The sequence below is a fragment of the Daphnia pulex genome, chromosome 7 (assembly GCF_021134715.1).
Source record: "Daphnia pulex isolate KAP4 chromosome 7, ASM2113471v1".
NCBI lineage: Eukaryota > Metazoa > Arthropoda > Branchiopoda > Diplostraca > Daphniidae > Daphnia > Daphnia pulex.
Genome location: NC_060023.1, coordinates 9,015,958 through 9,041,817, shown reverse-complemented (window position 1 = coordinate 9,041,817; position 25,860 = coordinate 9,015,958). Strand labels below are relative to the sequence as shown.

The window sequence follows — 25,860 nt, the reverse complement described above, 5'->3', positions numbered from 1 at the left end:
TCGCAATGGCAAAAGGCTTGAAGGATTTAAGTGAAGTTTTACAAGATGTTTACCCGCATAAAAATTTATTTTCTCATTCAACACCAACAGGAATTCTCAGTGAAAACACATGAAAAACAATTTCAGATCTAGTATTTAGAAGCCTCTTTGGAGTTATCTGGAGAAGCGTAGGTCGTGGTGTAACATTCAGATCACATAGTGGTGTAATAACTTGGAACAGAGTAATACTTAAGAGCTTCGGTGTAGCAGGTCGGAGCATCGTATTTAGTGGCTTAGAACTCAGGTCCCTTCGTAGTGTACTACTTCAGAGCTTCGGTGTAGTAGCAGAGTGTAGCGTAGGTTGTGGTGTAGTAAACTGGGGCTTCAGTGTAGTATTTCGGTTCAGCATAATACGAAGGGGCAGCGGTTGGTTAATTAAGGAAACGTAATACTTGGCCGCCTCAGTTAGAAATGTGTAGCTCGGGACAGAGTAGTACTTTGGCACTTCTGTGTAGATTTCGACCGTTGGTGGTGTGATAAGCTAGAGCCTCGGTGCAGTAGTTAAGAGCAGAGTAGTATTTGGTAGCCTCGGTGTAGTAAGCTGGCGCTGCATACGTAGTTGTGTAATACTCCGGTGACTTGGTGATAGAGCTCGGGGTAGAATAATACTTCGGGGCTTCTGCGTAGTAACTCGAGAAAGCTTATGTTTTTGTATAACAATCTGGAACATTGGTGGTGTAGTACATGGAGGCCTCAGTGTAGTAACTGGTCGTTCCGTATGTTGGCGTGCAGTCAGACGCCGGCGTTGTGGTTTGATACCCGCCATACCCAGGAGACATCGGCACACCAGCTGTCAATCCAGCCATCAACGATTAAACACCCAACAGCAGCACGCCATAGATAACTAAACAATAAAAATAATTTGAACATTTATATGCAATAATAACTACCATTTTAAAATAATAAGTACAGTTGATACACATCTCAATGAAAAAAAATTCATATTTACCAATGATTACTTTAATGTAGTATTCGACTGTTTTAGTGGTGTAATAAGCTGGAACCTCGGTGTAGTAGCTGGGAGCAGAGTAGTACTTGGGATCTCGGTGTAATAAGCTGGCGCGGCATTTGTAGTTGTGTAACACTATGGTTCCTCGGTGGTGTAGTACTTGGGGGCCTCGGTGTAATAACTGGTCGTGTCGTATGTTGATGTTCCATAGTAAGACGGCGGCGTCGTGGTTTGATACCCGCCATACCCAGGAGACATCGGCACACCAGCTGTCAATCCAGCCATCTATACGAAACAATAATTAAATTGAAACATATGCAATAATAACTGGCATATTAAAAAATACAACACGCAGAGCTGATTCACACCTCCACAAAAAAAAAAAATATTTACCAATGATTGCAAAACTGGTGGTACGACGAAGAACGCAGTTAATGACGACTACTGCACTATAGTTGTTGCCATGCCGGTGATAACCATTCGACTGATATCTATCGCCTTCTCTCCTTCTACCTCGACTAGACAATACCTTCTCTCCATCGTCTTCCTCCGACTAGACAATAAATAATTTGGATATTCGCATTTTAAATTCCATGTAACAGAATATTTACCATGATATGTAGTGGTGTAGTAAATAGGGGCCTCGGTGTAGTACTCGACCCTTTAATGGCGTACCTCGGGGAAGAATAGTACTTCGGGGATTTGGTGTAGTAGCTCGGGCAGCGAAGTTGTGGTGTAATAATCTGGAGACTTGGTGGTGAAGTACTTGGGGGTCTCGGTGTAGTAACGTGCGGCGTTGCGGTTTCATAACCACCATACCCAAAAGACATCAGTACACCAGTGGTTGACCGAGCCAATACGACACCCAACATCAGCACGACGACGATAGCAGCAGCAGCACGATATTTTACTAGACAATTAATTAATTTAAACATTAGCATTCAATAAAAACTGGCATGTTAACAAACAGGAAAAAAAATGTAGAGTTGATACACAACTCTCTATATAAATATTTGACCATAATTGAGGACAGTAAAGCGACGAAGAAGGCAGTTCCTGACATATTGTGCACTGCAGTTGCTGTTGCCGTGTCGGACATACTCGCTCAACTGATTTCTGTACCCGTTTCTCTCTCCTTTTACACAACTTTTTCTCAACCTGATCCACCTCTTGAGCCTTGCGGCTATTGTACCTTTTTGATAATGATGCAAAACGTCCGGTTCTCACCTAACCTCTACACCACCGCATGCCAGTTTTACGAAACGTTTCTTGTGAACTACAAGCGTGAACAACGAATTTTTTCGATTATAACTGACAAAAACAAATAAAAAGAATTGATTCACATTTCACAACTCCATGTAGAAAAAAGAATATTTACCCATGAAAGCAAACTGGTGGTACGACGAAGAATGCAGTTGGTAACGAATAGTGCACCGCAGTTATTGCCATGTCGGAGATGATCACCTGTTGTCTCCTTTAATACGACTAGACAAAAATAATTTTAACATTAATATTAAATAATTGGCATGTTAGAAATAGAAAATAATGGCATACATTACATACATACATACACTACAAGACTCCATGAAAAAAAAAAGAATATTTACCCATAACCCATAACAGACGAAAAATGCAGGTTGTGACAAATAATTCACAACAGATGTTACCGTGTCGGAGATGCTACATCGACTGATTTCATTTGACTCTTCTCTCTCCTTTTATACGACGCTGTAGTAAGCTGGCGCTGCATACGTAGTTGTGTAATACTCCGCTGCCTTCGTGGTGTAGTACTCCGCTGCCTTCGTGGTGTAGTACTCCGCTGCCTTCGTGGTGTAGTACTCCGCTGCCTTCGTGGTGTAGTACTCCGCTGCCTTCGTGGTGTAGTACTCCGCTGCCTTCGTGGTGTAGTACTCCGCTGCCTTCGTGGTGTAGTACTCCGCTGCCTTCGTGGTGTAGTACTCCGCTGCCTTCGTGGTGTAGTACTCCGCTGCCTTCGTGGTGTAGTACTCCGCTGCCTTCGTGGTGTAGTACTCCGCTGCCTTCGTGGTGTAGTACTCCGCTGCCTTCGTGGTGTAGTACTCCGCTGCCTTCGTGGTGTAGTACTCCGCTGCCTTCGTGGTGTAGTACTCCGCTGCCTTCGTGGTGTAGTACTCCGCTGCCTTCGTGGTGTAGTACTCCGCTGCCTTCGTGGTGTAGTACTCCGCTGCCTTCGTGGTGTAGTACTCCGCTGCCTTCGTGGTGTAGTACTCCGCTGCCTTCGTGGTGTAGTACTCCGCTGCCTTCGTGGTGTAGTACTCCGCTGCCTTCGTGGTGTAGTACTCCGCTGCCTTCGTGGTGTAGTACTCCGCTGCCTTCGTGGTGTAGTACTCCGCTGCCTTCGTGGTGTAGTACTCCGCTGCCTTCGTGGTGTAGTACTCCGCTGCCTTCGTGGTGTAGTACTCCGCTGCCTTCGTGGTGTAGTACTCCGCTGCCTTCGTGGTGTAGTACTCCGCTGCCTTCGTGGTGTAGTACTCCGCTGCCTTCGTGGTGTAGTACTCCGCTGCCTTCGTGGTGTAGTACTCCGCTGCCTTCGTGGTGTAGTACTCCGCTGCCTTCGTGGTGTAGTACTCCGCTGCCTTCGTGGTGTAGTACTCCGCTGCCTTCGTGGTGTAGTACTCCGCTGCCTTCGTGGTGTAGTACTCCGCTGCCTTCGTGGTGTAGTACTCCGCTGCCTTCGTGGTGTAGTACTCCGCTGCCTTCGTGGTGTAGTACTCCGCTGCCTTCGTGGTGTAGTACTCCGCTGCCTTCGTGGTGTAGTACTCCGCTGCCTTCGTGGTGTAGTACTCCGCTGCCTTCGTGGTGTAGTACTCCGCTGCCTTCGTGGTGTAGTACTCCGCTGCCTTCGTGGTGTAGTACTCCGCTGCCTTCGTGGTGTAGTACTCCGCTGCCTTCGTGGTGTAGTACTCCGCTGCCTTCGTGGTGTAGTACTCCGCTGCCTTCGTGGTGTAGTACTCCGCTGCCTTCGTGGTGTAGTACTCCGCTGCCTTCGTGGTGTAGTACTCCGCTGCCTTCGTGGTGTAGTACTCCGCTGCCTTCGTGGTGTAGTACTCCGCTGCCTTCGTGGTGTAGTACTCCGCTGCCTTCGTGGTGTAGTACTCCGCTGCCTTCGTGGTGTAGTACTCCGCTGCCTTCGTGGTGTTGTTGTTGGTACCCACCATACCCTGGAGATATCGGTACACCATGGATGAACCAACAACCATCAACGATTCAACACCCAACAGCAGCACGACGCCATAGTTTACTAGACGATTAATAAATTTTAACATCAATTTTCAACTATGGCACTGGTATAACAACAAATAGAAAAAAAGTAGAGTTGATTCACAACTCTATGGAAATTTTTTTACCTTAATTTAAAACTTGGAATTCGATGAAGAATGAAGTTGTTGACAAATAGTGCACGGCAGTTCCTATTGCCATAACGGAGATGCTCACTAGGCTGCTTAATTTTTTCACCTTTTCTCTCCTTTCATACGAATAGACGATAAAGAATTTTTGTTTTTAGCAGTTGGCATATTAAAACTCCACATAACATAATACTTACCCATGATATGTAGTGGTGTAGTACTCCGATGCCTTGGTGGTGTTGTGTTAGGGAGCCTCGGTGTAATAAGCTGGCGCGGCATTTGTAGTTGTGTAACACTCTGGTTCTTTGGTGGAGTAGTATTTAAGGCATTGGTGTAGCAACTGGTTGTGTTGTATGTTGTGTAGTAAGGCGGCAGTGTAGTGCTTTGGTATCCGCCACACCCAAGAATCATCGGTACACCAGTGGTCGACCCAGCTATCAACGATACAACACCCAACAACAGCACAGTTTACTAGACAATTATTAAATTCAAACATTATTATTCAACAATAACTGGCTAATAGCAAATTGAAATAAAAATAGAATAAAACTTTCCATACAAAAAAACAGAATATTCACCCATGATTGAAACTGGTAGCGCGACGAAGAATGCAGTTGGTGACACATGGTGCACTTTAGCTCTTGTATATCGGAAATATTCACTCGACTGATTTCTTTCGCCTTTTCTTTGCCCTTACATACGACTAGACAATAAATAATTTAAAAATAATATGCAAAAATAACTAGCATATTAACAAAGAGAAAAAATTGAAATTTGATACATAACTCCATGGAACAACAGAAAATTTACTGAAATAATTTACTTTACTGAAAATTAACTGACAATACGACGAAGATTGCAGCTGATAGCAAATAATGCACAGCAGCTCTTACCGTGTCGGAGATACTCGCTCGACTGAGCCCTATCGACTTTTCTCTCGCCTTTTATACGACTTTTTCTCACCCCTCCTATTAAGCCTTGCGGTTATTTTACCTTCTTGATAATGATACAAAACGTCCCGTTCTCACCCAACCTCTACGCCACTGCATGACACGTTTTACTTAATGATCTCCATGACCTTCGATTGAAATGCAAACTGGCCTTTCTTTCTTTAGGTAGACGTTGCTGGGGATGGGTCTACAAAAACCAATATCAAAATGAATACCAAAAAGCTTACCCTTGCGGATATTGTACCTGCTTTGATAATGATGAAACACGTGTCATTCTCACCCAACCTCTACACAACCGCATGCCAGTTTTATGTAATGTTTCTCGTGACCTTCAATCGAGAAGACAAACTGGTCGACCTGTCTACAGGTTGACTTGCATGCAAAAAAACAAAACGAAAACATGCAAAAAATGTAATGAATCTAAAACTCCTCGCTTATGTTGACTGCTAGGTTACGTTACCTGTATGATCGTATAGTAGTATGAGTGAGGATTCCTCAGAGTCCAGAGCTATTATTCCAAACTGATATCGAGACGTCGCATAAGGCCAGTAACGGCAACCAGCGCCAACTCCATTGACCCCAAAACGAAATTCATAACTTTCGTTTATGCACATCTGTAGGAAAGAATAAAATGATTATTGGCTATATGGATTTAAAAAATAAAATTATTTCCTATTAGCTGTTATATATCTGTCCTCATGTACATACATGTTTTCATGTACAGATCTGGTACATGTACATACACAGTGCAGGTTATTCACTTCACACTCTTCATGTCACTGAAACTCTAAGCAGCAATGGGACAAGGAAATTGAAAATTCTCTCTCTATTTCCAAATTTACACAAATTTACCTATAAAAAATAAAACTCTACTAACTCTTAGCTGGGTTGCCTTCTAAACCGAAGTAAAAACAGCCATAACAACAAACATGCTGTTGCAGGGTACGCCACCAAATATGCAAGATTCAGAAAAGATGCTGTGGTTCATGAGCAAGGATACCTATGTTATAAGAAAATCTGAAATGTAATGGTCTTGTAGCAGTAAAGTGCAAATACCTTATCTCGGTACATTAGTATTCCACTATATGTGTGCTTCAAACATGAGTTTTAGGCTTTTGACAGCATGAGGGTCTAATAGATGGAAAGTCAGAAAGTGACTGAGCACTAAGTCAACTTGTTGGTGGCAGTACACAGTACAGTAATACAGTATGCATCTAGAATTTGAAGAAATAAGTTGATACAGTGTAAAAATAAGAAAAATAGGTCAAGATAAACCTACATAAGATACGAAGTTCAATTTGGTATTTGAAATCACAGGAATTAGCAACAATTTGTTTCGCTCATTTCTCATTTCCTCTCATTTCACGGTTCAGGAACAACAAGGGCGATAGTGGCGACATCTACTAATGAGTTTTGAATCTTAAGTTAGATGCACAGTGACAGTTCGTCAGTCGCACGGACAAGACAGAGTTAGTCGGCCTTACAAATTACAGAGAGCAGTCACAATAAGTCAACAAGCAGAACTATTTGTAATTTTGTTTTAAACATTTCTTCATAATCAACACAATGGCGTTAAATTTGGTGGCATATGATGAAAGTGGCAGTGAATCCGATGAAGAAATGGATCAATCGCCTGCAATAGTTTTCTCTAAATACAAAAATGAACATGGGAGCATTCGTGAAGATTTAGATGATATACCAAAACCTTCCGAAAAAGAACTCAAACTAGCAGAGCTTGCTAGTAAAGAAAAAGCAAATTTGAAGAAATCTGAGCTACTATCAATTATAAGCCAAAGAAAGAATGGAAAAATTGTAATTGGCATACCGTCACTAGCTGATGTAAGTTCCATTTATATCTAATTTTGTTTCCATTACACTGATGTTTTTCTCATTTAGCTGGAAGATGATACAGAAACAAAAAAAATTAAGAAAATAGACAAACCACTTGCTGTAGGACAATCCAAACTATTCTCCAAACTACCACCTCCAAAAAATTCACATCATGAGCCTCCTTCAGAAATCGCAAAACCAGTTGCGAAACCCCTGATGAAGAAAAGTACCCCTCTTATTCCTCAGTCTGTTGCTAGACAGCAGTCTTCCAAGAAAGATTCTGATGATGAGGATGTATCTGACAGCTTCTTTACAATGGATGAGCCAGCCTTAAAAGTGCAGGCAGAACCAATGGATGTTGGGCCAGTCTTCCAAACAATCAGTTCAACAGGCCAACAAGCTGAACCAGCTTACCCTAGCATGCCTACCAATCAGCAGTATAACATGGCTGGAATTTCAGACACTTACCAAACAGAATATGCTGGATTGGAACTTGACCATGTTGCAGTATGTACTTGTTCATATAAAAATCTGGTAGAAGATTTAATTGTTTTTTGCCTAATAGTTACAGGCACTTCAGGGTTCCTCTGGAGTCAAACGCAAATTACCAGATGATGCACAAATTATAGATATTCAAGGAGAGCGTTTGACGTATGATCCCAACATGTCATATTTGAAGGCAATTTCTGAAGAAAAGTCTGCTAGTAGAGGTCCAGATATAGCCTACAACAAGCTACAAAAGAAGAAGCATCAAATCACTTACTTGGCTGCCCAAGCAAAAGCTCGTGAGGTTGATCTTAAAAACCAATGGGCTCAAAACAAATCCACGAAACGACAAACACAAGCAAAATATGGGTTTTAAAGTATATGTTTGAGCTCGTTGGGATCGTGAATACATGTTGACAAATAATTGACAATATGAGGTGTGAAATCAGTCAAGAAAAGTTGTGCATAATAGGGTTGCATCGATGAAATTTAGGCTGATTAGTTATCAAAAAGCTTTTGCCAGTGTTCGAAAGCTCTCTTTGTCACGTTCAATGCTGGATGAATCTCCTCGACCAAATCAGTCTCTTCGCAAACACTTAACCCAGCAAGACCTTTAATCAAAATTTATATTTTTTAACCTCATAGATTTATTCATCTTAAAAATGATAGCGTTTAGAATACCTAAATACGAGTGTAGCGGATCACTTGAGTGATCAATCCACTTTGATAATCCTCCAATGATATTGCATTGAGTATCCAAAACAAATTTCCGGTTACTTTTACGGTCGATAAATTGGTGAGCACCAAGGATCTGCAGAGGATTGTTTATGAAGTATTGAATGGATCTAAATTGCATCTGTTTAAGCGTAGGGCCTTACTTTTAGTGTCGCTGGAACCCAGAATGAGTAGCAGGTATCAACTGGTAGTTTGTTCGGCCGACCTTGAAATCCACTTTGTTGACGGGAGACGAGCCAGCGTACTAGTTTTGCTTTCTGAGTTCAGTCAAAGGCAGTTTGGACTTATGAAAATACCGTAACTGCGACTATTTATACAAGGAGTCAACCTGATTTGAACTCAGAGCTGTTTCAAGGGTTCCCATCAAACTAAGGGCTGCTATTCCACAAAATGTCAGGCCAGCATGTCCTTCTTGATTTCGGTCTTGTCCAATAGCTCCATCATAGCTCTGTTGAATGTAAAAGGCATTGATAATTAAACAAAAATTTGCTTCGACAAAAAGTTTTAATTCTGCATCTCACAATTGAATTCACGATGTAGTTAGTGGCGCTTTCAATGTTTATAACTGACCAATCCTGCAATATGTAGCAAATACAGCAAGCGCAGTACACGAAACGAACGTCACTCTCACTACCTTCCAAAGTGGCGGCAAAACTGAAAAAAAGTTCCATGTAATTTAATATTTATACACATTAGTTTTTAAATGATTAATTTTACCTTCCATTTTCCAGCTGAAGAGCTCTAACACCAGCTAAAATTCCTTTTCTTTGTATCCTCCCCAGATCATCACCAAGAATGAGGAGGGTATTGATTGCTGCATATGTCATTGTAATATGTGAAGTATCTAAGGGATGACTTGAAACTGACCCTTTGTTTTCAATACTGGCAACCTGACTACTGTCTTGACTTTCAAGGGCAAATGTGGCAGCAAGTGATCCTCTGAATCCACAGCGTTCTAGACACTCATCACCATATTTTGGTAAAATCTGGAAAAGATATATCCAATTTATGTATTCTTTTCTGTGCTTGTCTAGTAAATCCAATCTCCCCAACACATCAAGACCAGATATAGCAAAGAATGACATTGAAAGTCTAGAGAAAAAATTAAAAATTAATTGATGTCCACATTATTTTTAACATTTGTATCAAGTAAACCTTATGGAATCCAGTGACACCATTGAAGAGGGCAAAGCATTCAAGCATCTTAGAAAATACTTTGCATGCTTTTCTTTCGTGAATTCCTTGCAATCGTCCATAGTTTTTTCCATTGGTTTTATTGAATTTAGTTGAATACTTTATCCTATGAAAAAGAAAATTACAAATTTGAATTAAAACTTGGATAAAATTTCACTGGCACGTCTATAATGTACTTACGACAATCACAGTTTAGATCATTATTTGTTTCAAATTATTAAAAATTTACGCTGTTACGATTGATAAATAACTGGATTAATTTCTCTTTTACAAGTAGATTTGGAATTATTTTATTTTGGCACTCATTAACTGACTGTGAGTGCGAACTGAAAATGTAGTAATGACAGATTGACAGACGATTTTTTCGACGACGATATTTCTAAACAGCATCCATTTCACAATCAATAAAACTGCGCGTTTTTCTATTTCAATATTTTCTGAGTATTACTTTTTTTACGCGAGAAATTGGCTTTTATCAATAAATTTGCTATTATAATTTTTCGTACACGCTCCGGCTTCAAGTACAATCTAAATTTGACTTAAAAAAAAAAAACTGCATGATTCACAAGAAAAAGAGCGCTGGCCTTCACCATTTTTCACTTGAAAACCGGATAAAGAAAATTCGAATGGAAACTGCTATCCTTTGTCACTCACATAATTCTGTGTGAATTCATTTTATTATAATAAAGTTGGACAAGCTTCCGCGTCTTCAATATTCTTTTGTCACATAGCCTACTTACACTTTGCGATACATTTTCCCACAGTCCTCCGGTTCATAAAATGGTGGGATGAGAAAAAAAAATGTCAGAACGGTACGTAACATAGAGTTCAATACATGACTAAACCTTTTAGTAAAGTCACAAAAGAAGTTAAAGAACGCGATTTAGCCAAAACATTTTTGATCCCACGGACTGATCCGAAAGTATTTAAATAACGAAACATTTACAAACATGTCGCAGTAACAATCCACAAGCTAAAGCAGCAGGTAGAGCAATCTCAAACCTATCTCGCAATGAAACTACGCCGTTCTTTCAGATTGTTGCTGTTCGTAGCTGCCATCATACTTGGAGTGGAATCGGCCAAGATCCATAAGAAAGTCCGACGCTCGGCTTTGTCGCTGCCTAGCGGTGGAACGCTATCAGTCACGATGGATTTGATCATTCCCGTCGTTCCACTTCTCAACACCACATTGACTTACCTGTGGTTCGATTTGCCGCTCACATTCGATCTACCCACTGCTAGCGCGCTGAACGAACTCTACTCGAGTTTTGGCATGTCATCCGGAACTTCAAATGACGATGAGTCCCGCATTTCAAATGAACTGAACCACGAGTTTATGGAGGAACAAAGAGCTAATCATGATCGGAGACAAGTTTACAAATATGCCGAAAGTTTCTTTCAAAAGTAAAATATTTGATTTTGATTTGTTTTTTATATTTGCAATCAGGTGAATGGGATTCAAGTTTCAATTTAATTTTTTCTCAACAGTTTTGGATTCAACGGCAATGCTTGCTTAAAGCGGGCCATATGCGAGCTAGCTGAAGCTCCACTAGGCAATCACGGACTTTTCGGGAAAATCTTTGACATCTTATTTTTGTAAAGATAATTTAGAGCGCGAATTTGGTTCCTCCTGCGATAAAACTAACAGCTTTTATTTGCAAACTAGGCCAACTGAATCGGATTTTCCTCAACACGAGCAGAATTTCATCAATTTTACGTCGCTGCCCCCTGAGCTGCATTTCTTGGGGAAAAGGAATAAGGACGAATACAACGACGCCTATTTGAAGGGTAGAGCAGCCAGCGGTTGTCTCACTCATTTCTCCGCATGTCCAATTTCTGTCTTCAAACTTTTGGACTTTTAACTTAAACAAAAAATGTAGAGACTATAACCAGTGATTTGTTCTGAAACCTAAAGTTCCTATTTCGATATATTCGTGTTAGAAAAAAGTGCACTCACATCCTATACAACAACGTTGCATAAATAAAATCTCGTCCAAACTGATACTTGATTCTTAGTCCTTGAATTAGTTGAATACGTATGATATACGCAGTGTACGAAAGTCAATTGTAACTACTCAGCACAATCCAAAGCAGAGGCCATAACAAGACACTATGTGATTTCAACTATATAATTATACAGAATTACATTTAAAAAAACTTATTCGGTGAATAATTCTCAATTTTAAATATATTAACTTGAGATTTTCAGCGATTTGATTGTCATAAAATAATCAATTTTGCTGAGTTCCAAGCTTTCTGCCAGCCTACAGTTCCAAATGTTTATGTGTCGTGTCTTCAAAGCGTCGATATAATATTACGTGTCGTTCAAGTTGAAAATCGTAAGGCCAAGGAGGCCATAAATCTGTTTCTATTTTGTTATCGCAGAAAAGTGTGGGAGTTCAGTATGGGTCGGTATAAAAACTTCAGAAAGAGCAAAGTTCTTACAGGCTTTTTGACGTGGAATAGTAGCCGCAATTCTCGAAATTTGGATCCTAGGTTATCAACACTGGGTCCAGTTTTCTGCTGAGCAAATAAAACAAAAAACTGTTTGTTTCAATATTTGAAAAATCAAAAATGAATGGAACGAGCTCGACCATTTGGCGATGATCATGTTTGTTTGTGCCGTAATACAGCCATGTGTCTCTGTTTTGAAAATGGAGAACCGGTTTACATTTCTGAGTAACGGAAACGAATAACGATCCCTTTGTTTATTCGATCAAGTTCAGCACCCGGCTGATATAGGCTGACATTTTGACTGAAGGGCAGTATAGTGCTGTACCCTCTTTGGGACACCTAGTAATATCTTGTTGCTATGTGAAACAGACACAATATTGCGTATACTCGAGTTCTCGGGTACACAGTTATCTTGACCCATGCACGACTTGTTGATTCCGTGGAAATTCGGCCTATAACTCTTTTGGTCCAAGCGACTATAGAGTTCGACTTGATAGGAGGATCGTGCGATTCCCATCATCGCTTCCCGGCAGACGGGAAACAGGAAACGCTTTTGTTAACATATTCCAACAATAGATGGGAAGAGGCGCATTATCTAAACAAATAAAACTACAACTGAATGAACACGCAAATTTTCTGACATCCAAAGTTTTCCACGTATAGTCAATTTGGAGGGTAACAATAAAAGGTAACAAGATTGTCGAGCCAGTCAACCAGTTCATCTCGAGTTACCGCCACAGTCAAAGGTATACACACACGGGTCCTTGCAAAACATTCGAAAAATGATCCGCATCTGGTTGTTGTTAGCGGTTGGAAGCCTCGCTGCTGTTTCCTACGATGCCGAGCATCAAACAAATCGCGGTGCTGACGACGAATTAGTGCTGTCGGGCACGGGAGACTACAGCAGCCCCATTGCCGACGTGAAATCTGACGAGAAGCTGGAACGAAAGCGCCGGCAGAGTTCCAGCAGTCGGACGGCTTTATCACTGCCAGATAACACGAGCCTCAAAATAGCGTTCGACATGTCTGTGGGCATCAGTCCACTCAACAACACCTTCTCCTCGTTCACCATGAGCTTACCTTTCCGCTTCGTCTTGCCGACATTCACGCAGCTCAACAATCGCTACGGCAGTCTGGATCAACTCGAAAAAGACCTGAGCGATGAAGGGCAAATCGAGAGCAATCTGATCGATTACGACTTTCTCGAAGAACAACGAGCGAACGAACAGAGGCGGACCGTTTACCAACATATTGAGATTCTGTTCAAAAAGTGATGACGACGCTTTAAATTCTTACTAAATTAATAATATTTAATTAAGCAATTTTACAATTGCTAAAATTTTAAGGTTTGGATTCGACGGCGAAGTTTGTATGCAACGGGCCATTTGCGAGCTGGCCGAAGCTCCATTGGCCCACCACGGAATCCTAGGCAAACTGATGCATCTGGTTTTCACGTAAACGCATTATATCTTATTATTCAAATGCCACTGGTTTCATAAATATCTATCATTTCAAACTATACACTTCACGACAGGCCAAGCCTGCTAGAATTTCCCAAAATCATGCGACAGTTTCTGACCGCCCATGGCAACAGCAACAACAACCGTGTCCGGCGCGATGCTACGTTGCTGCCCGAGCTGGAGTTGATTGAAAAGCCACTGGAAGACCAGTACACTCACGCTTATCGCACTGGCAAAGAAAACAAGTGCTGGGCGCGCTACTCCTCCTGCCCCATCTCCCTATTCACGCTTCTAAATATTTAACTTCCGTGAGGAGAGAGTGTTTGATGAAATCATATTATTATTGTACGATTGCCTCTAGCTACTAGCTGGTCAGCAGTTTTTTCTCGCTTATCGCATAGCCAAACAGAAAAGTTCCTACTACAACTAATAAACAAATTCAACTTTCAATGCATTTTCATTATTGATAATTACGTGTCGGTTGATTCAACAGAATCATTATTTTGTTACACAATTTATTGAGCAACTCGTTTCTGGCTAAAAAAAACAATCAACATTTCCACCGTATTTTCAAATTCGAGCCAATGAAGCCATCGCTTTGATTTCAGTTAATAAATTTCACGGTATTCTCGTCATCAGTACTGGAAATGATTGGGTGGTGGCTGGGGGGAGGGAGGGGTGTTGATGATTGATCAAGAGCAAAAAATTGCATGACAGCACGAGCTTGCGCAGATACTATCAGCACACAGTAACTGTATAGATAAGACCTGATCAATTTTCCATCCAACAGCTGGATGGGGACGGCACTGTCTAGTACCAGTACAGTCTGGCTTTAATTTTGTAGACAATTTTCAAGTTATCTTGTCGTCAACTCGAAGTAGATACGTAACGCAGGTCAAAGAGTATAGAAAATTAGCTATATACGTGCGTCACTACCGGTACCGTTTTCTGACTGTGTTGAATAACATACGAAAGGGTAAAATTGGGAATACATATAAAAGGGCATGAAAAGCAATCCATTAACATCAGTTTGCGATCTGATATTTTCAGAAGACACGTTCAGCATGCAGTTCTTCAACGTTGCCCTCGTTTTCGGCGTCTTGGCTATCGCCAGCGCTTACTCTCAAGCTGTAAGTATTCTCATAAGTAATAATGTAATAGTTAATTATTACGCATCAAAGTGGAACTATATTTCTCGAATTAAATGGGTGGCAATTCAATAAAATGCATTTTTTAAATTACAGCCCGGAACCACCACTACCACTGTCACCACGACCGTCACCACCGTGACAGCTGATGAAGGCACCGACAGCGGACTCCTCAGCGCACACGAACGCAGCATCATCCGCAAGACCTGGGACCAAGCCAAGAAGGACGGTGATGTTCCTCCTAAGATCCTCTTCCGGTAAGCCTCAACATATTTCTTTATTGAAATTCAATTCGCAATAATTTGTCATGTTTCAATTTTCAGTTTCATCGTCGCCAACCCCGAATACCAAAAGATGTTCAAGTCCTTCGCCACCGTTCCCCAGAACGAACTTATGGGCAACGGAAACTTCTTGGCCCAGGCTTACACCATCTTGGCCGGTTTGAACGTCGTCATCCAGTCCCTGTCCAGCCAGGAACTTTTGGCTAACCAAATCAACGCTCTCGGAGGTGCTCACCAGCCCCGCGGAGCCACCCCCATCATGTTCGAGGTTCGTTTCTTAACCCAAATTAAAACAAAAGAAAAAAATACTTCAAGTAAGCTTATTAACTTAAACTTTTTAATTGAAAATGAAGCAATTCGGTGCCATCACTGAAGAAGTTCTGGCTGAAGAGCTCGGCATCGCCTTCAACGCTGAAGCCAGACAGGCCTGGAAGAACGGAATCCGCGCTTTGGTCGCTGGCATCTCCAAGAACCTCAAGTGAGTTTAAACTTAAAAAGCTTTAAGACCGACTCAAAATAATTTTAAACGTTTTTGCAAATAATAAAGGAAAGCCGAAGACTTGGCTGATCCCCAAACTAAACTGACCCCCCACCAGATCCGCGATGTCCAGACCAGCTGGGAAAACCTCCGCAGTGACCGCAACTCTTTGGTCTCCGCCATCTTCGTCAAGTATAATTTATCAGTGAAACATAAAATTGATTTCTTTGCTAGTTAACTAATTCATTGCGGCCTTTACAGGATCTTCAAGGAGACTCCCCGTGCCCAGAAGCACTTCGCCAAGTTCGCTAACGTCGCCGTCGATTCCTTGACCGCCGATGCCGAGTACAACAAACAAGTCGCTTTGGTTGCCGACCGTCTCGACACCATCATTGCCGCCATGAACGATAAACTGCAACTTTTGGGCAACATCAACTACATGCGCTACTCTCACCAGCCTCCTCGCGCCATTCCCCGTGAACGTTTCGAGGTATAAGACAGAAATTTAAATAACTAACTAAAAAAATTGCTTTACACATCGTCACTTTGAAAATTCAGGACTTCGCTCGCTTGCTCCTCGATGTTCTCGCCTCGAAGGGAGTCTCTGCTGATGATATGGACTCCTGGAAGGGCGTTCTGACTGTCTTCGTTAACGGAGTTTCACCCAGACAGTAAGAGCTGGAAGCCATTACCGATCAGTAACTGTGTGGTTATTTGTTTGAAAATAATTCGAATCTTTTTAGCTGAGAAATAAACAACTCGAATGAGTTAGTCGAAATTATTCTGCGAGCTTCTTTTATTATCCGAGTTTTCCCTTCTTTAAAATAAGCATAGTTGGGCCATGTATTCACGTTTCTTAGTTTGTAGTCGGTAGAGTATTATACTTACTCGGATGTGTTTCGAGTTCATATAGATGACACGGAATTCGATCAGCTAGTAAAAGGAGCAAAAGGGCAAGCCCATTTTGTGATATTTGAAAACTGGTCTGGAATAAATGTTCTGGGTCTTTGGCAAAATGTTTAATAAATGAAAAGAAAGAAAAAAAACAGACGGCAATCAATGTTAAAAAGAAAAACGATGTACCAAATGAACCCTGTGGAAACTACTACCGGTTTAAGTACAGTGTTTGTGGTACACAGCGATCAGCACTTTTGGCCGGGTCACATGTTAATGCCGCAATTCCCCAACTCTTTCCGCTCAACATATAGGCTACGTAGCTATGAAAGATTGTGGCTGGCAAACAGGCACTGCGGCAATGAAAATTTGCAATAATCTGAAAAAAGGGCGGGAAATTGCCGGTTTGAAATAAAAAAGTTTTATTGTTGGCCGAAATGCGAAATGTACTTTCTCATCCGCAAAAAAGAATCAAAATGTTGCGCGTTTCGATTCTTGACTAGTTAGTAGAGTTATGATGAGTTTCTAGCATTATTTCAATATTCGATAGATTTCGGTTTTATAGCACGGTGAGGACAAATCGTAATTTTTAAAATCTTGGGGCGAAAAAAATATAAACAACTAACACTATCCATGCACACAGCTACAAAATGTAAATAAGATACAAATTTTCAAAAGTTACGAAAGATAAAAAAATCGTTAAACGATACATGTTATTCTTTGAACTTTGCACTGGTAGTCAGGCTGCAAAGCAGCATGGCTTCTATTTATATTCAAGATGAAAATACAAATTGAAGTAAATTAAGTTGATTCAACAGTTTTAAGTCTGCTGAATATACAATTAATTGAGCTGATGAAACCGCGGTAGATTTATAAGGACATTTTTGAAATTATTCCGATTCGGGGTCATTTTCTAGACATCAAAGCTTAGAAAAAAAAAGACATTTGCGGCAGAAATTTAAACACAAATACAATCCCCCGATGCTGACTAAGTCCATTTCCAGCGAACAAAAAAACGGTTCAACTATTTCCTAGGTAATCACCCTCGATTTACTCGTCCGCGTTCTTTAAATAGGCTATACAAGTTATTTTTTTACAGTTACATAAGATGAAAATCATGCTAGCTTCCGGTTTGATTTCCGGGTTGATTAAATCCATGAATTGGCAAAATTTAAACAAAATAGCTTTCAAAGATAATATCACTGACGATATTTTCTTGAATGCATCATGCTATATATTTGCAATTACTGTTCAAAAAAAAAAAAAAAACAAACAAACTAAGAAATCCGCCACCCAGTCTTTACTTTGATTGCAGGGAACCATTTCATACTGGTTATATAAAATGAGTACACGTGGCGTAAGTCACGTACGCCACGAAAGCAAGAAGGTCAGACATACTGCAAAGATACGAGCAAACATACATTACTCTTAATAATAATCATCGCAGGTTCAAAGGGTTAGACCGTACGGTAATCAATTTCAAATTTTCCCAGACTTTAGCGGAATGACACGATCGGCAAGGAGCGACACTCGTGGTTCGTTTTGGAGATAAGACCTGATCAGTTTTCAACCCAAACAGTCTGTCTTGTTTTGTATTTCAATTCTTAGAAAGTGAAATGTCGTCAGCTTAAAATTGACGATTTCTTGAAACCAATAGATTCATTTTTTTTTTATTATCAGTCACGTACGCCACTGTCTGAAATTTAAAACACACAGCAGAGGGGAATGACTTGATGGCCGAAAAATATAAAAAGGAACATCGCGCGAATCCAAGAGCATCAGTCTGATATTTTCAGAAGACAATTGCAACATGCAGTTCCTCAAGATCGCTCTTTTCTTTGCCTTGGTGGCTCTTGCCAGCTCCTCCTCTTCCTGCTCTCAGGCTGTACGTTAGAGAACATCTTAGTTCTAAGAAAACTTACATGTCAATGTAACTCGAATTAAAGAAATACTAATTAAATTTGAAAAAATTACAGCCCGGAACCACCATTACCAGCGTTACCACGACCGTCACCACTGTGACAGCCGATGAAGACAGCGACAGCGGACTCCTCAGCTCACACGAACGCAGCATCATCCGCAAGACCTGGGACCAAGCCAAGAAGGACGGAGATGTTCCTCCTAAGATCCTCTTCCGGTAAGCCTCAACATCTTTCTTTATTGAAATTCAATTCGCAATAATTGAACTGGTTATTTGTCATGTTTAATTTCCAGCTTCATCGTCGCCAACCCCGAATACCAAAAGATGTTCAAGTCCTTCGCCACTGTTCCCCAGAACGAACTTATGGGCAACGGAAACTTCTTGGCTCAGGCCTACACCATCTTGGCCGGTTTGAACGTCGTCATCCAGTCCCTGTCCAGCCAGGAGCTTTTGGCTAACCAAATCAACGCTCTCGGAGGTGCTCACCAGCCCCGCGGAGCTACCCCCATCATGTTCGAGGTTCGTTTCTTAACCCAAATAAAAAAATATATGTATATACTTCAAATAAGCTTATTAACTTAAACTTTTAAATTGAAAATGAAGCAATTCGGTGCCATCACTGAAGAAGTCCTGGCTGAAGAGCTCGGCATCGCCTTCAACGCTGAAGCCAGACAGGCCTGGAAGAACGGTATGCGCGCTTTGGTCGTTGGCATCTCCAAGAACCTCAAGTGAGTTCAAACAATCAAATTAGGCAGAAATCAACTGAAACGAATTTTCCTTCAGAAGGTTTCGTTACTGAACTTTAACTAAATCGAAATTATTAACCATAGGAAAGCCGAAGATTTGGCTGATCCTCAGACCAAGTTGACCCCCCATCAAATTCATGATGTCCAGAGAAGCTGGGAAAACATCCGTGCCAACCGCAACTCTTTGGTCTCCGCCATCTTCGTCAAGTATGCACAAAAACCCAATCAATACGAATTCATTTTTAGATTACCTCTAAAATATTTTGCTCGATTTGTGTAGGCTCTTCAAGGAGACTCCTCGCGTCCAGAAGCACTTCGCCAAGTTCGCCAATGTCGCTGTCGATTCTCTGTCCGGCAATGCCGATTACGAGAAGCAAGTCGCCTTGGTCGCTGACCGCCTGGACACCATCATTTCCGCCATGGACGATAAACTGCAACTGTTGGGCAACATTAACTACATGCGTTACACTCACCAGCCTCCTCGTGCCATCCCTCGCCAGACTTTCGAGGTAACGATTAATCGTATTCAGTAATTTTTTACTAAAATTCTAATGCTCCCTCTTAACGCTTTTTTCAGGACTTTGCCCGTCTTCTTATCGATGGCCTTACTGCCAGCGGAGTCTCTGCTGATGACATGGACTCGTGGAAGGGCGTTCTGACCATCTTTGTCAACGGTGTTTCCCCCAAGCAATAAAAACAGCTCTGCTGCTCTTCCCCATTTATTTTGAATAAAAAATTTACAACGTGCCTATTGCATCCAATAAATGGAATAAATAAAACATTGTAGAACAGAATGTTGCATGCATATTATTATTATTATTTTTTTTAGCCTCGGCCATAATAGTGGATAATATAATAAATCTGCTACCGATACGATTAATCTTCAAATTCTACCATTCTACCAAGTTTGGTTGTTTGTTTCAAAACCACAATGAATTGTCTTTGAAACTTCGGAAACATGATAAATTCGTTTACATTAAAAATGAAAGAAATAATAATATACTCTACTCTTCTAAAAGGACAAGATTCAGACTTGGTTGAAAGGACTGATTTTTCATCTTAAGCGGTAACCAACAAATCAAGTCGCTAATCAAAATGAACATGTGTTGTAGTTGTAATTGCGATTGCAATACAAAAATAGAATTCAAGATTACATAACCTAATCAGAAAAAATATCGCAAAATCAATTCCGGTATATCACTAAAAGAAACTCTTTGCTTGGAAGAGATTTGGATTATTTGAGAGAAATTTGGTACGTGCAGTATGTTAAAGCACAAAGCGAGAAGAAGACCAAATATTTTAATGGCAAAATCGGCCATTAAAAGATTGATTTCATAAGACAAATTCTGGTGAGATAACAAGGACAAATTCTCATATTCAAAAAGAAATTTGTAGTAATATCTCTAATCTTTACGTAGACATAATTTTTGCAATTTGATTGTTACAAATTTTTTTAAAAGAATCGATTTGAATGAACCACCAAATTATTCAATAAATATTTTTGAATGAAAAATTTTGGTGGCTCAAATGGATAACCAGTTGCGAAAGTTGATCTAAACCTTTAAGGGAGACAGGCTACGAAAATAACTATTGCTTTGCGTCAAGAGTAACTTCATTCGAGTAACAGTTCCAGTAACAGTTCAAAAATCAAGACTAAAGTTCACGGGGGACATCTTGATTAGAAGTGTGGAAATCCTCACGTAGGCCGGAGTTTGGATGAAATTGATAGTTCCATGTTCCAATAGTTCAGTCTTCGGACTGGATTGAGTATAAAAGAGAGCGAAAATCGACAGAACGGCACCACTTGCTGTCTGTATTTCCAGAGCAACTCTTCTTGCAATAATGGCTTCTTTCAAGATCGTCCTCCTCCTCAGCGTGCTCGCTTTTGCCTGCGCTTACAAGGTAAATTCGCATTTATTGTCTTTCCTTATCGTTCTATTCTCCAATATTGATGGTATATTGCCTACACTTGATAGCCTGGAACCACCACCACCACTGTCACCACCACCGTCACCACCGTCTCTGCTGATGAAGGAGATGAAGGAATCTTGAGCTCTCACGACCGCAGTGTCATCCGCAAGACCTGGGACCAAGCCAAGAAGGATGGTGATGTCGCTCCCCAAGTTCTTTACCGGTAAGTTTCCCGCATAAGACTCAAAAGTAGAATCAAAATTAATTGTATCCGTGTAAATTCAGTTTCGTCACTGCCCACCCCGAATACCAAAAGATGTTCAGCAAGTTCGCCTCTGTTCCCCAGAACGAACTTTTGGGCAACGGAAATTTCTTGGCCCAGGCTTACACCATCTTGGCCGGTTTGAACGTCGTCATCCAGTCCCTGTCCAGCCAGGAACTTTTGGCCAACCAATTGAACGCTCTCGGTGGTGCTCACCAGGCTCGTGGAGCCACCCCCATCATGTTCGAGGTAAGTTACCATAACAAAATTTTAAAAAAATATATACTTCCATCTTATTAACTTTAACGTTGCAATTTAAAATGAAGCAATTCGGCGAAATCTTGACCGGAGTCCTTTCTGAAGAGCTCGGCAGCGCCTTCAACGCTGAGGCCCAGAGCGCCTGGAAGAGCGGACTCGCCGCTTTGGTTGCCGGAATCTCCAAGACCCTCAAGTAAGTCATAGACATTGATTTAATAAATACCAACGATCTAAAAAAACAATTTCACTTTACTTTCAAGAAAAATTTATAACTAAAGCTTTTAAAGGATTAAAATGATTTCGTTTAATCGCGTTTAACTTAAAAGGAAATCCGAGGATTTGGTTGATCCCCAAACCAAATTGTCCCCTCACCAGATCCGTGACGTTCAAAGAACCTGGGAAAACATCCGCGGAGATCGCAACGCTATGGTCTCATCCATCTTCATCAAGTGAGTGATTGATTCAGTAACCAATCAAAAATCTCTAATACTAAAACAATATTGTTGTTCAAAGGCTCTTCAAGGAGACTCCCCGCATTCATAAGCACTTCACCAAGTTCGCCAATGTCGCTGTCGACGCTTTGGCCGGTAATGCCGATTACGAGAAGCAAGTCGCTTTGGTCGCTGACCGTCTGGACACCATGATCGCTGCCATGGACGACAAATTGCAACTTTTGGGCAACGTCAACTACATGCGTTACACCCACACCGCCCGTAGCATTCCCCGTGGACCTTGGGAGGTAAGTCAAAATTTCATTTTAACTTTCATGTTTCGTGCAACCTTCGATTTTACAAATTTATCTAATCCTCATTTTAGGACTTCGGCCGCCTTCTCCTTGATGTTCTCTCCGCTAAGGGTGTTGCTTCTGATGATTTGGATTCATGGAAGGGTGTTTTGGCCGTTTTCGCCAACGGAATTTCTCCCAAAAACTAAATTGCTGTTGTTTTAAGAACGGAATATAATTGGAAAAATAAAAAATCTGAATTTCACGAATAATTACATGAAAGAATTCAAATAGTAAAGTAAAGAACGACTTCTTGATTCTGTTAATAGAGCTTTACAGTGTTGGTACTGTTTCCATTCCGGTTTCATATACAATATCACAATCAAGTCTGAATTCACGAATTCATTCAAAATAGAAGTCGTGAAGCTTTGAGAGTTCTAAACTTTACTAGGATAGAATGAACGATCGCTGTTAATGTTTCAGAATAAACAGAAGATATTCGAGCAAGATACGTAAGATGTAACACCAACAGTCACCATTAGACTGAACTTGAAATTTTAAACTGACCAGATGGCCGCAGATGGCAAACAATACAGTGATTGATACTGAATGCAACCCGATATAACGAAGATACAGTCAATGAAGCCAAGAAAGTTTTAGTGTTGGAACACGCGTTATTGAATGTCTATGACATAGAGTCGTGGAACAAACAAACAAAAAAAATCAGATAACCGTACAGGGATGACGATCAAATTCGCTTGTGACTAAAAATCTGATTACCAAATTATAGCAGAAGTCAGATGACAGAATAAATAAAGCATTTAAATATTACTGCAGGCGTTTTAATTTTTTAAACTTAACTAAAGCCTCACCGAAATAGCGGATATAAATTTACAGATTCTATCACAATTGTGTGCATTCTTTCAAAGTTGCTATAAATCGTCTTTTAAACTTCGGAAACCCGTCAGACAAATTATCGCGATATTAAAGCAAAATCAATTTGAAAAATTCAATAACTCTATATCTTTTAATGTGGAATGTGAATCAAAAGCACAGAAATGCTGTAATAATAAAAAAAAGGAGTATTCAAATAGATTAAAAAACAATAATTGACAAAAAAACACAAAATTTTTTTTGACCAAATTAAAATGTTGCAAGTAGATTAGAGTGAGAAAAAAATACGTACATCGCATTGAAAAGCGGTTTCCAACAGTGTTTAAGTAGACTTGTGGATTAAAATTTTGGGTTAGAAGTATTTTATTCCAAAGAATCAAATTTATGGAACCATAAATTTGTGTTATAGCATCGCTTAAACAGAAGATTTTTCATAACTCAAATAAATGATCATTGCGAAAGATGATTCTTTAGATTGTAAGGATTATGAAAAATAAATATTGCTTTGCGTTAAGAGTAAGTACATTTGAGTAACAGTTCAAAAATCAAGACTAAGGTTCACGGGGGACATCTTGATAAAAAGTGTGAAAATCCTCACGTAGGACGCTCTTTGCTGGAAACTAATAGTTTCAATAGCTCAGTATTCGGACTGGATGGAGTATAAAAGACAGTGAAAATCGACAGAACGGTACCACTTGCTGTCTGTATTTCCAGAGCAACTCTTCTTGCAACAATGGCTTCTTTCAAGATCGTCCTCCTCCTCAGCGTTCTGGCTTTTGCATGCGCTTACAAGGTAAGTTTAATCTTTTCACTCATTATTTTATTCTCGAATATTGATGTATAATCCCTAATGATAGCCTGGAACTACCACAACCACCGTCACCACCAGCGTTACCACCGTCTCTGCTGATGAAGGAGATGAAGGAATCTTGAGCTCTCACGATCGCAGTGTCATCCGCAAGACCTGGGACCAAGCCAAGAAGGACGGTGATGTCGCTCCCCAAGTTCTTTACCGGTAAGTTTCCCGTTAATTATTCCAGAATGGATAATAAAACTAATGTGTACATGAAATTCAGTTTCGTCACTGCCCACCCCGAATACCAAAAGATGTTCAGCAAGTTCGCCTCTGTTCCCCAGAACGAACTTTTGGGCAACGGAAACTTCTTGGCCCAGGCTTACACCATCTTGGCCGGTTTGAATGTCGTCGTCCAGTCCCTGTCCAGCCAGGAACTTTTGGCCAACCAATTGAACGCCCTCGGTGGTGCTCACCAGGCTCGCGGAGCAACTCCCATCATGTTCGAGGTACTTTTCCAAAACCAAATGAAAAAAAGATATTTTAGAATTATCTTATTAACTTTAACTCTACAATTGAAAATGAAGCAATTCGGCGAAATCTTGACCGGAGTCCTTGCTGAAGAGCTCGGCAGCGCCTTCAACGCTGAGGCCAAGAGCGCCTGGAAGAGCGGACTCGCTGCTTTGGTTGCCGGAATCTCCAAGACACTCAAGTAAGTCATAGACATTGATTTCAACGAAATAAAAAACAATTTCACTTTACTGTCAAGAAAACTAATAACTAAAGCGTTTAAATGATTAAAATGATTTCGTTTAACTTAAAAGGAAATCCGAGGATTTGGCCGATCCCCAAACCAAATTGTCTCCTCACCAGATCCGTGACGTTCAAAGGACCTGGGAGAACATCCGCGGAGATCGCAACGCAATGGTCTCCGACATCTTCGTCAAGTGAGTGATTGATTCAGTAACTAATCAAAAATCTATCTACAACAACAAAATTGTTGTTCAAAGGCTCTTCAAGGAGACTCCCCGCATCCAGAAATTCTTCACCAAGTTCGCCAATGTCGCTGTCGACGCTTTGGCCGGTAATGCCGATTACGAGAAGCAAGTCGCCCTCGTCGCTGACCGTCTGGACACCATGATCGCTGCCATGGACGACAAATTGCAACTTTTGGGCAACGTCAACTACATGCGCTACACCCACACCGCCCGTAGCATTCCCCGTGGACCTTGGGAGGTAAGTCCATGTTGAAATAATGAAATCGCGATGGTATTTTAATTCAACTCTTTCGATCAGGACTTCGGCCGTCTCCTCGTCGAGTCTTTGGCTGCTAAGGGTGTTTCTTCTGACGATTTGGACTCGTGGAAGGGTGTTTTGGCCGTTTTCGTCAACGGAATTTCTCCCAAGAACTAAATTACTTTTTGTTTAAGAACCGAAAATGAAAAAAAAAAAAAACCAAAACCAAAAACGAATATCATCAATAAACACAAAATAGTTCAGATATAAAAGGAATGAAAGATATTGTTATTCTCGAAATGGAACTCAGTAGTGTTGATGTTGTCTTGATTGCGGCCACACACAATACTATTATCAAATCTGAAACAATGAATATGGATAAGGTTTAAAATGGAATTATTGATGGGAATTCCAAAGTTTAATGTAATAGACTGAACTATCACTGGTAGTATTTGAGGGTAAAAAGAATACATTCGAGAAAGCTACGTGTAAGTGCGTATTCCGTATTGGGACTAAAAGTCACCATGGCCGGTACTAACAACTCTCGAGCTTAAAAGTGACCAGAAAGAGAAACAATAGCCTACACTGAATATAACTACGGTACTCAATAAAAAATTATAGAACAGGAAACAACCCACAAAAAGAAAATCATTGCGAGTTAAAAAGCCATAGTTTTGCTCTTGGTTTCAAATTGACACAGAATTTTAGAAAATGAATATAACATACTCAAAACGTCGATATTTTACCATGACTTGTCATTGCACGATAAGGTTAGCGTCAAGTGTTTTAAAAACGAGGAGGTGCCGAAGTGGCGGCAGGTCCCTCTTGGTC

The 25,860-nt window shown here is 40.7% G+C and overlaps 9 protein-coding genes and 1 long non-coding RNA gene across 13 annotated transcripts; 7 read left to right on the top strand and 3 right to left on the bottom strand.

Moving 5' to 3' along the window:
- Window positions 1-48: 48 nt before the first annotated feature.
- Window positions 49-2,812, bottom strand: LOC124197983. 4 transcript variants are annotated; one of them, XM_046593580.1, is made up of 7 exons: window positions 2,596-2,812; window positions 2,367-2,473; window positions 2,181-2,299; window positions 1,600-1,898; window positions 1,382-1,541; window positions 989-1,273; window positions 49-883 (listed from the first exon to the last, which is right to left on the bottom strand). In XM_046593580.1, exons 4-7 carry the CDS (start codon window positions 1,858-1,860, stop codon window positions 852-854), a joined length of 738 nt encoding a protein of 245 aa, XP_046449536.1. In that variant the 5' UTR covers window positions 1,861-1,898; window positions 2,181-2,299; window positions 2,367-2,473; window positions 2,596-2,812; the 3' UTR covers window positions 49-851. The 4 variants fall into 4 exon arrangements, with proteins under 4 accessions (XP_046449536.1, XP_046449534.1, XP_046449533.1 ...); XM_046593578.1 differs by having other exon boundaries at window positions 2,656-2,812; XM_046593577.1 differs by lacking the exon at window positions 2,181-2,299.
- Window positions 2,813-5,456: 2,644 nt separating this feature from the next.
- On the bottom strand, window positions 5,457-6,666 carry LOC124197984. Its single transcript, XR_006876400.1, has 6 exons — window positions 6,600-6,666; window positions 6,381-6,538; window positions 6,202-6,324; window positions 5,785-5,938; window positions 5,569-5,685; window positions 5,457-5,511 (listed from the first exon to the last, which is right to left on the bottom strand). It is a non-coding gene; the product is annotated as an uncharacterized LOC124197984 (long non-coding RNA).
- Window positions 6,667-6,763: 97 nt separating this feature from the next.
- On the top strand, window positions 6,764-8,071 carry LOC124197982 (proline-rich protein PRCC-like). Its single transcript, XM_046593575.1, has 3 exons — window positions 6,764-7,163; window positions 7,221-7,661; window positions 7,720-8,071. Exons 1-3 carry the CDS (start codon window positions 6,891-6,893, stop codon window positions 8,014-8,016), a joined length of 1,011 nt encoding a protein of 336 aa, XP_046449531.1. The 5' UTR covers window positions 6,764-6,890; the 3' UTR covers window positions 8,017-8,071.
- Window positions 8,005-9,936, bottom strand: LOC124197981 (geranylgeranyl transferase type-1 subunit beta-like). The gene is made up of 8 exons (XM_046593574.1): window positions 9,750-9,936; window positions 9,531-9,675; window positions 9,093-9,467; window positions 8,897-9,029; window positions 8,704-8,823; window positions 8,519-8,632; window positions 8,322-8,451; window positions 8,005-8,251 (listed from the first exon to the last, which is right to left on the bottom strand). Exons 2-8 carry the CDS (start codon window positions 9,641-9,643, stop codon window positions 8,139-8,141), a joined length of 1,098 nt encoding a protein of 365 aa, XP_046449530.1. The 5' UTR covers window positions 9,644-9,675; window positions 9,750-9,936; the 3' UTR covers window positions 8,005-8,138.
- Window positions 9,937-10,343: 407 nt separating this feature from the next.
- LOC124197980 lies at window positions 10,344-11,573 on the top strand. The gene is made up of 3 exons (XM_046593573.1): window positions 10,344-10,973; window positions 11,058-11,165; window positions 11,236-11,573. Exons 1-3 carry the CDS (start codon window positions 10,582-10,584, stop codon window positions 11,429-11,431), a joined length of 696 nt encoding a protein of 231 aa, XP_046449529.1. The 5' UTR covers window positions 10,344-10,581; the 3' UTR covers window positions 11,432-11,573.
- A 1,232-nt stretch (window positions 11,574-12,805) lies between these two features.
- LOC124197979 lies at window positions 12,806-13,933 on the top strand. Its single transcript, XM_046593572.1, has 3 exons — window positions 12,806-13,293; window positions 13,370-13,477; window positions 13,558-13,933. The coding sequence occupies exons 1-3, from the start codon at window positions 12,806-12,808 to the stop codon at window positions 13,784-13,786; spliced, it is 825 nt and encodes a 274-aa protein (XP_046449528.1). The 3' UTR covers window positions 13,787-13,933.
- A 519-nt stretch (window positions 13,934-14,452) lies between these two features.
- LOC124197967 lies at window positions 14,453-16,171 on the top strand. The gene is made up of 7 exons (XM_046593560.1): window positions 14,453-14,613; window positions 14,728-14,888; window positions 14,955-15,180; window positions 15,266-15,390; window positions 15,460-15,582; window positions 15,652-15,880; window positions 15,949-16,171. The coding sequence occupies exons 1-7, from the start codon at window positions 14,488-14,490 to the stop codon at window positions 16,063-16,065; spliced, it is 1,107 nt and encodes a 368-aa protein (XP_046449516.1). The 5' UTR covers window positions 14,453-14,487; the 3' UTR covers window positions 16,066-16,171.
- Window positions 16,172-18,008: 1,837 nt separating this feature from the next.
- On the top strand, window positions 18,009-19,730 carry LOC124197968. The gene is made up of 7 exons (XM_046593561.1): window positions 18,009-18,169; window positions 18,261-18,421; window positions 18,499-18,724; window positions 18,809-18,933; window positions 19,036-19,158; window positions 19,232-19,460; window positions 19,529-19,730. Exons 1-7 carry the CDS (start codon window positions 18,095-18,097, stop codon window positions 19,643-19,645), a joined length of 1,056 nt encoding a protein of 351 aa, XP_046449517.1. The 5' UTR covers window positions 18,009-18,094; the 3' UTR covers window positions 19,646-19,730.
- Window positions 19,731-20,692: 962 nt separating this feature from the next.
- Window positions 20,693-22,404, top strand: LOC124197970. The gene is made up of 7 exons (XM_046593565.1): window positions 20,693-20,853; window positions 20,928-21,085; window positions 21,148-21,373; window positions 21,451-21,575; window positions 21,709-21,831; window positions 21,896-22,121; window positions 22,199-22,404. Exons 1-7 carry the CDS (start codon window positions 20,794-20,796, stop codon window positions 22,313-22,315), a joined length of 1,035 nt encoding a protein of 344 aa, XP_046449521.1. The 5' UTR covers window positions 20,693-20,793; the 3' UTR covers window positions 22,316-22,404.
- A 1,226-nt stretch (window positions 22,405-23,630) lies between these two features.
- LOC124197971 lies at window positions 23,631-25,514 on the top strand. The gene is made up of 7 exons (XM_046593566.1): window positions 23,631-23,793; window positions 23,858-24,015; window positions 24,077-24,302; window positions 24,381-24,505; window positions 24,618-24,740; window positions 24,804-25,029; window positions 25,090-25,514. The coding sequence occupies exons 1-7, from the start codon at window positions 23,734-23,736 to the stop codon at window positions 25,204-25,206; spliced, it is 1,035 nt and encodes a 344-aa protein (XP_046449522.1). The 5' UTR covers window positions 23,631-23,733; the 3' UTR covers window positions 25,207-25,514.
- Window positions 25,515-25,860: the final 346 nt, after the last annotated feature.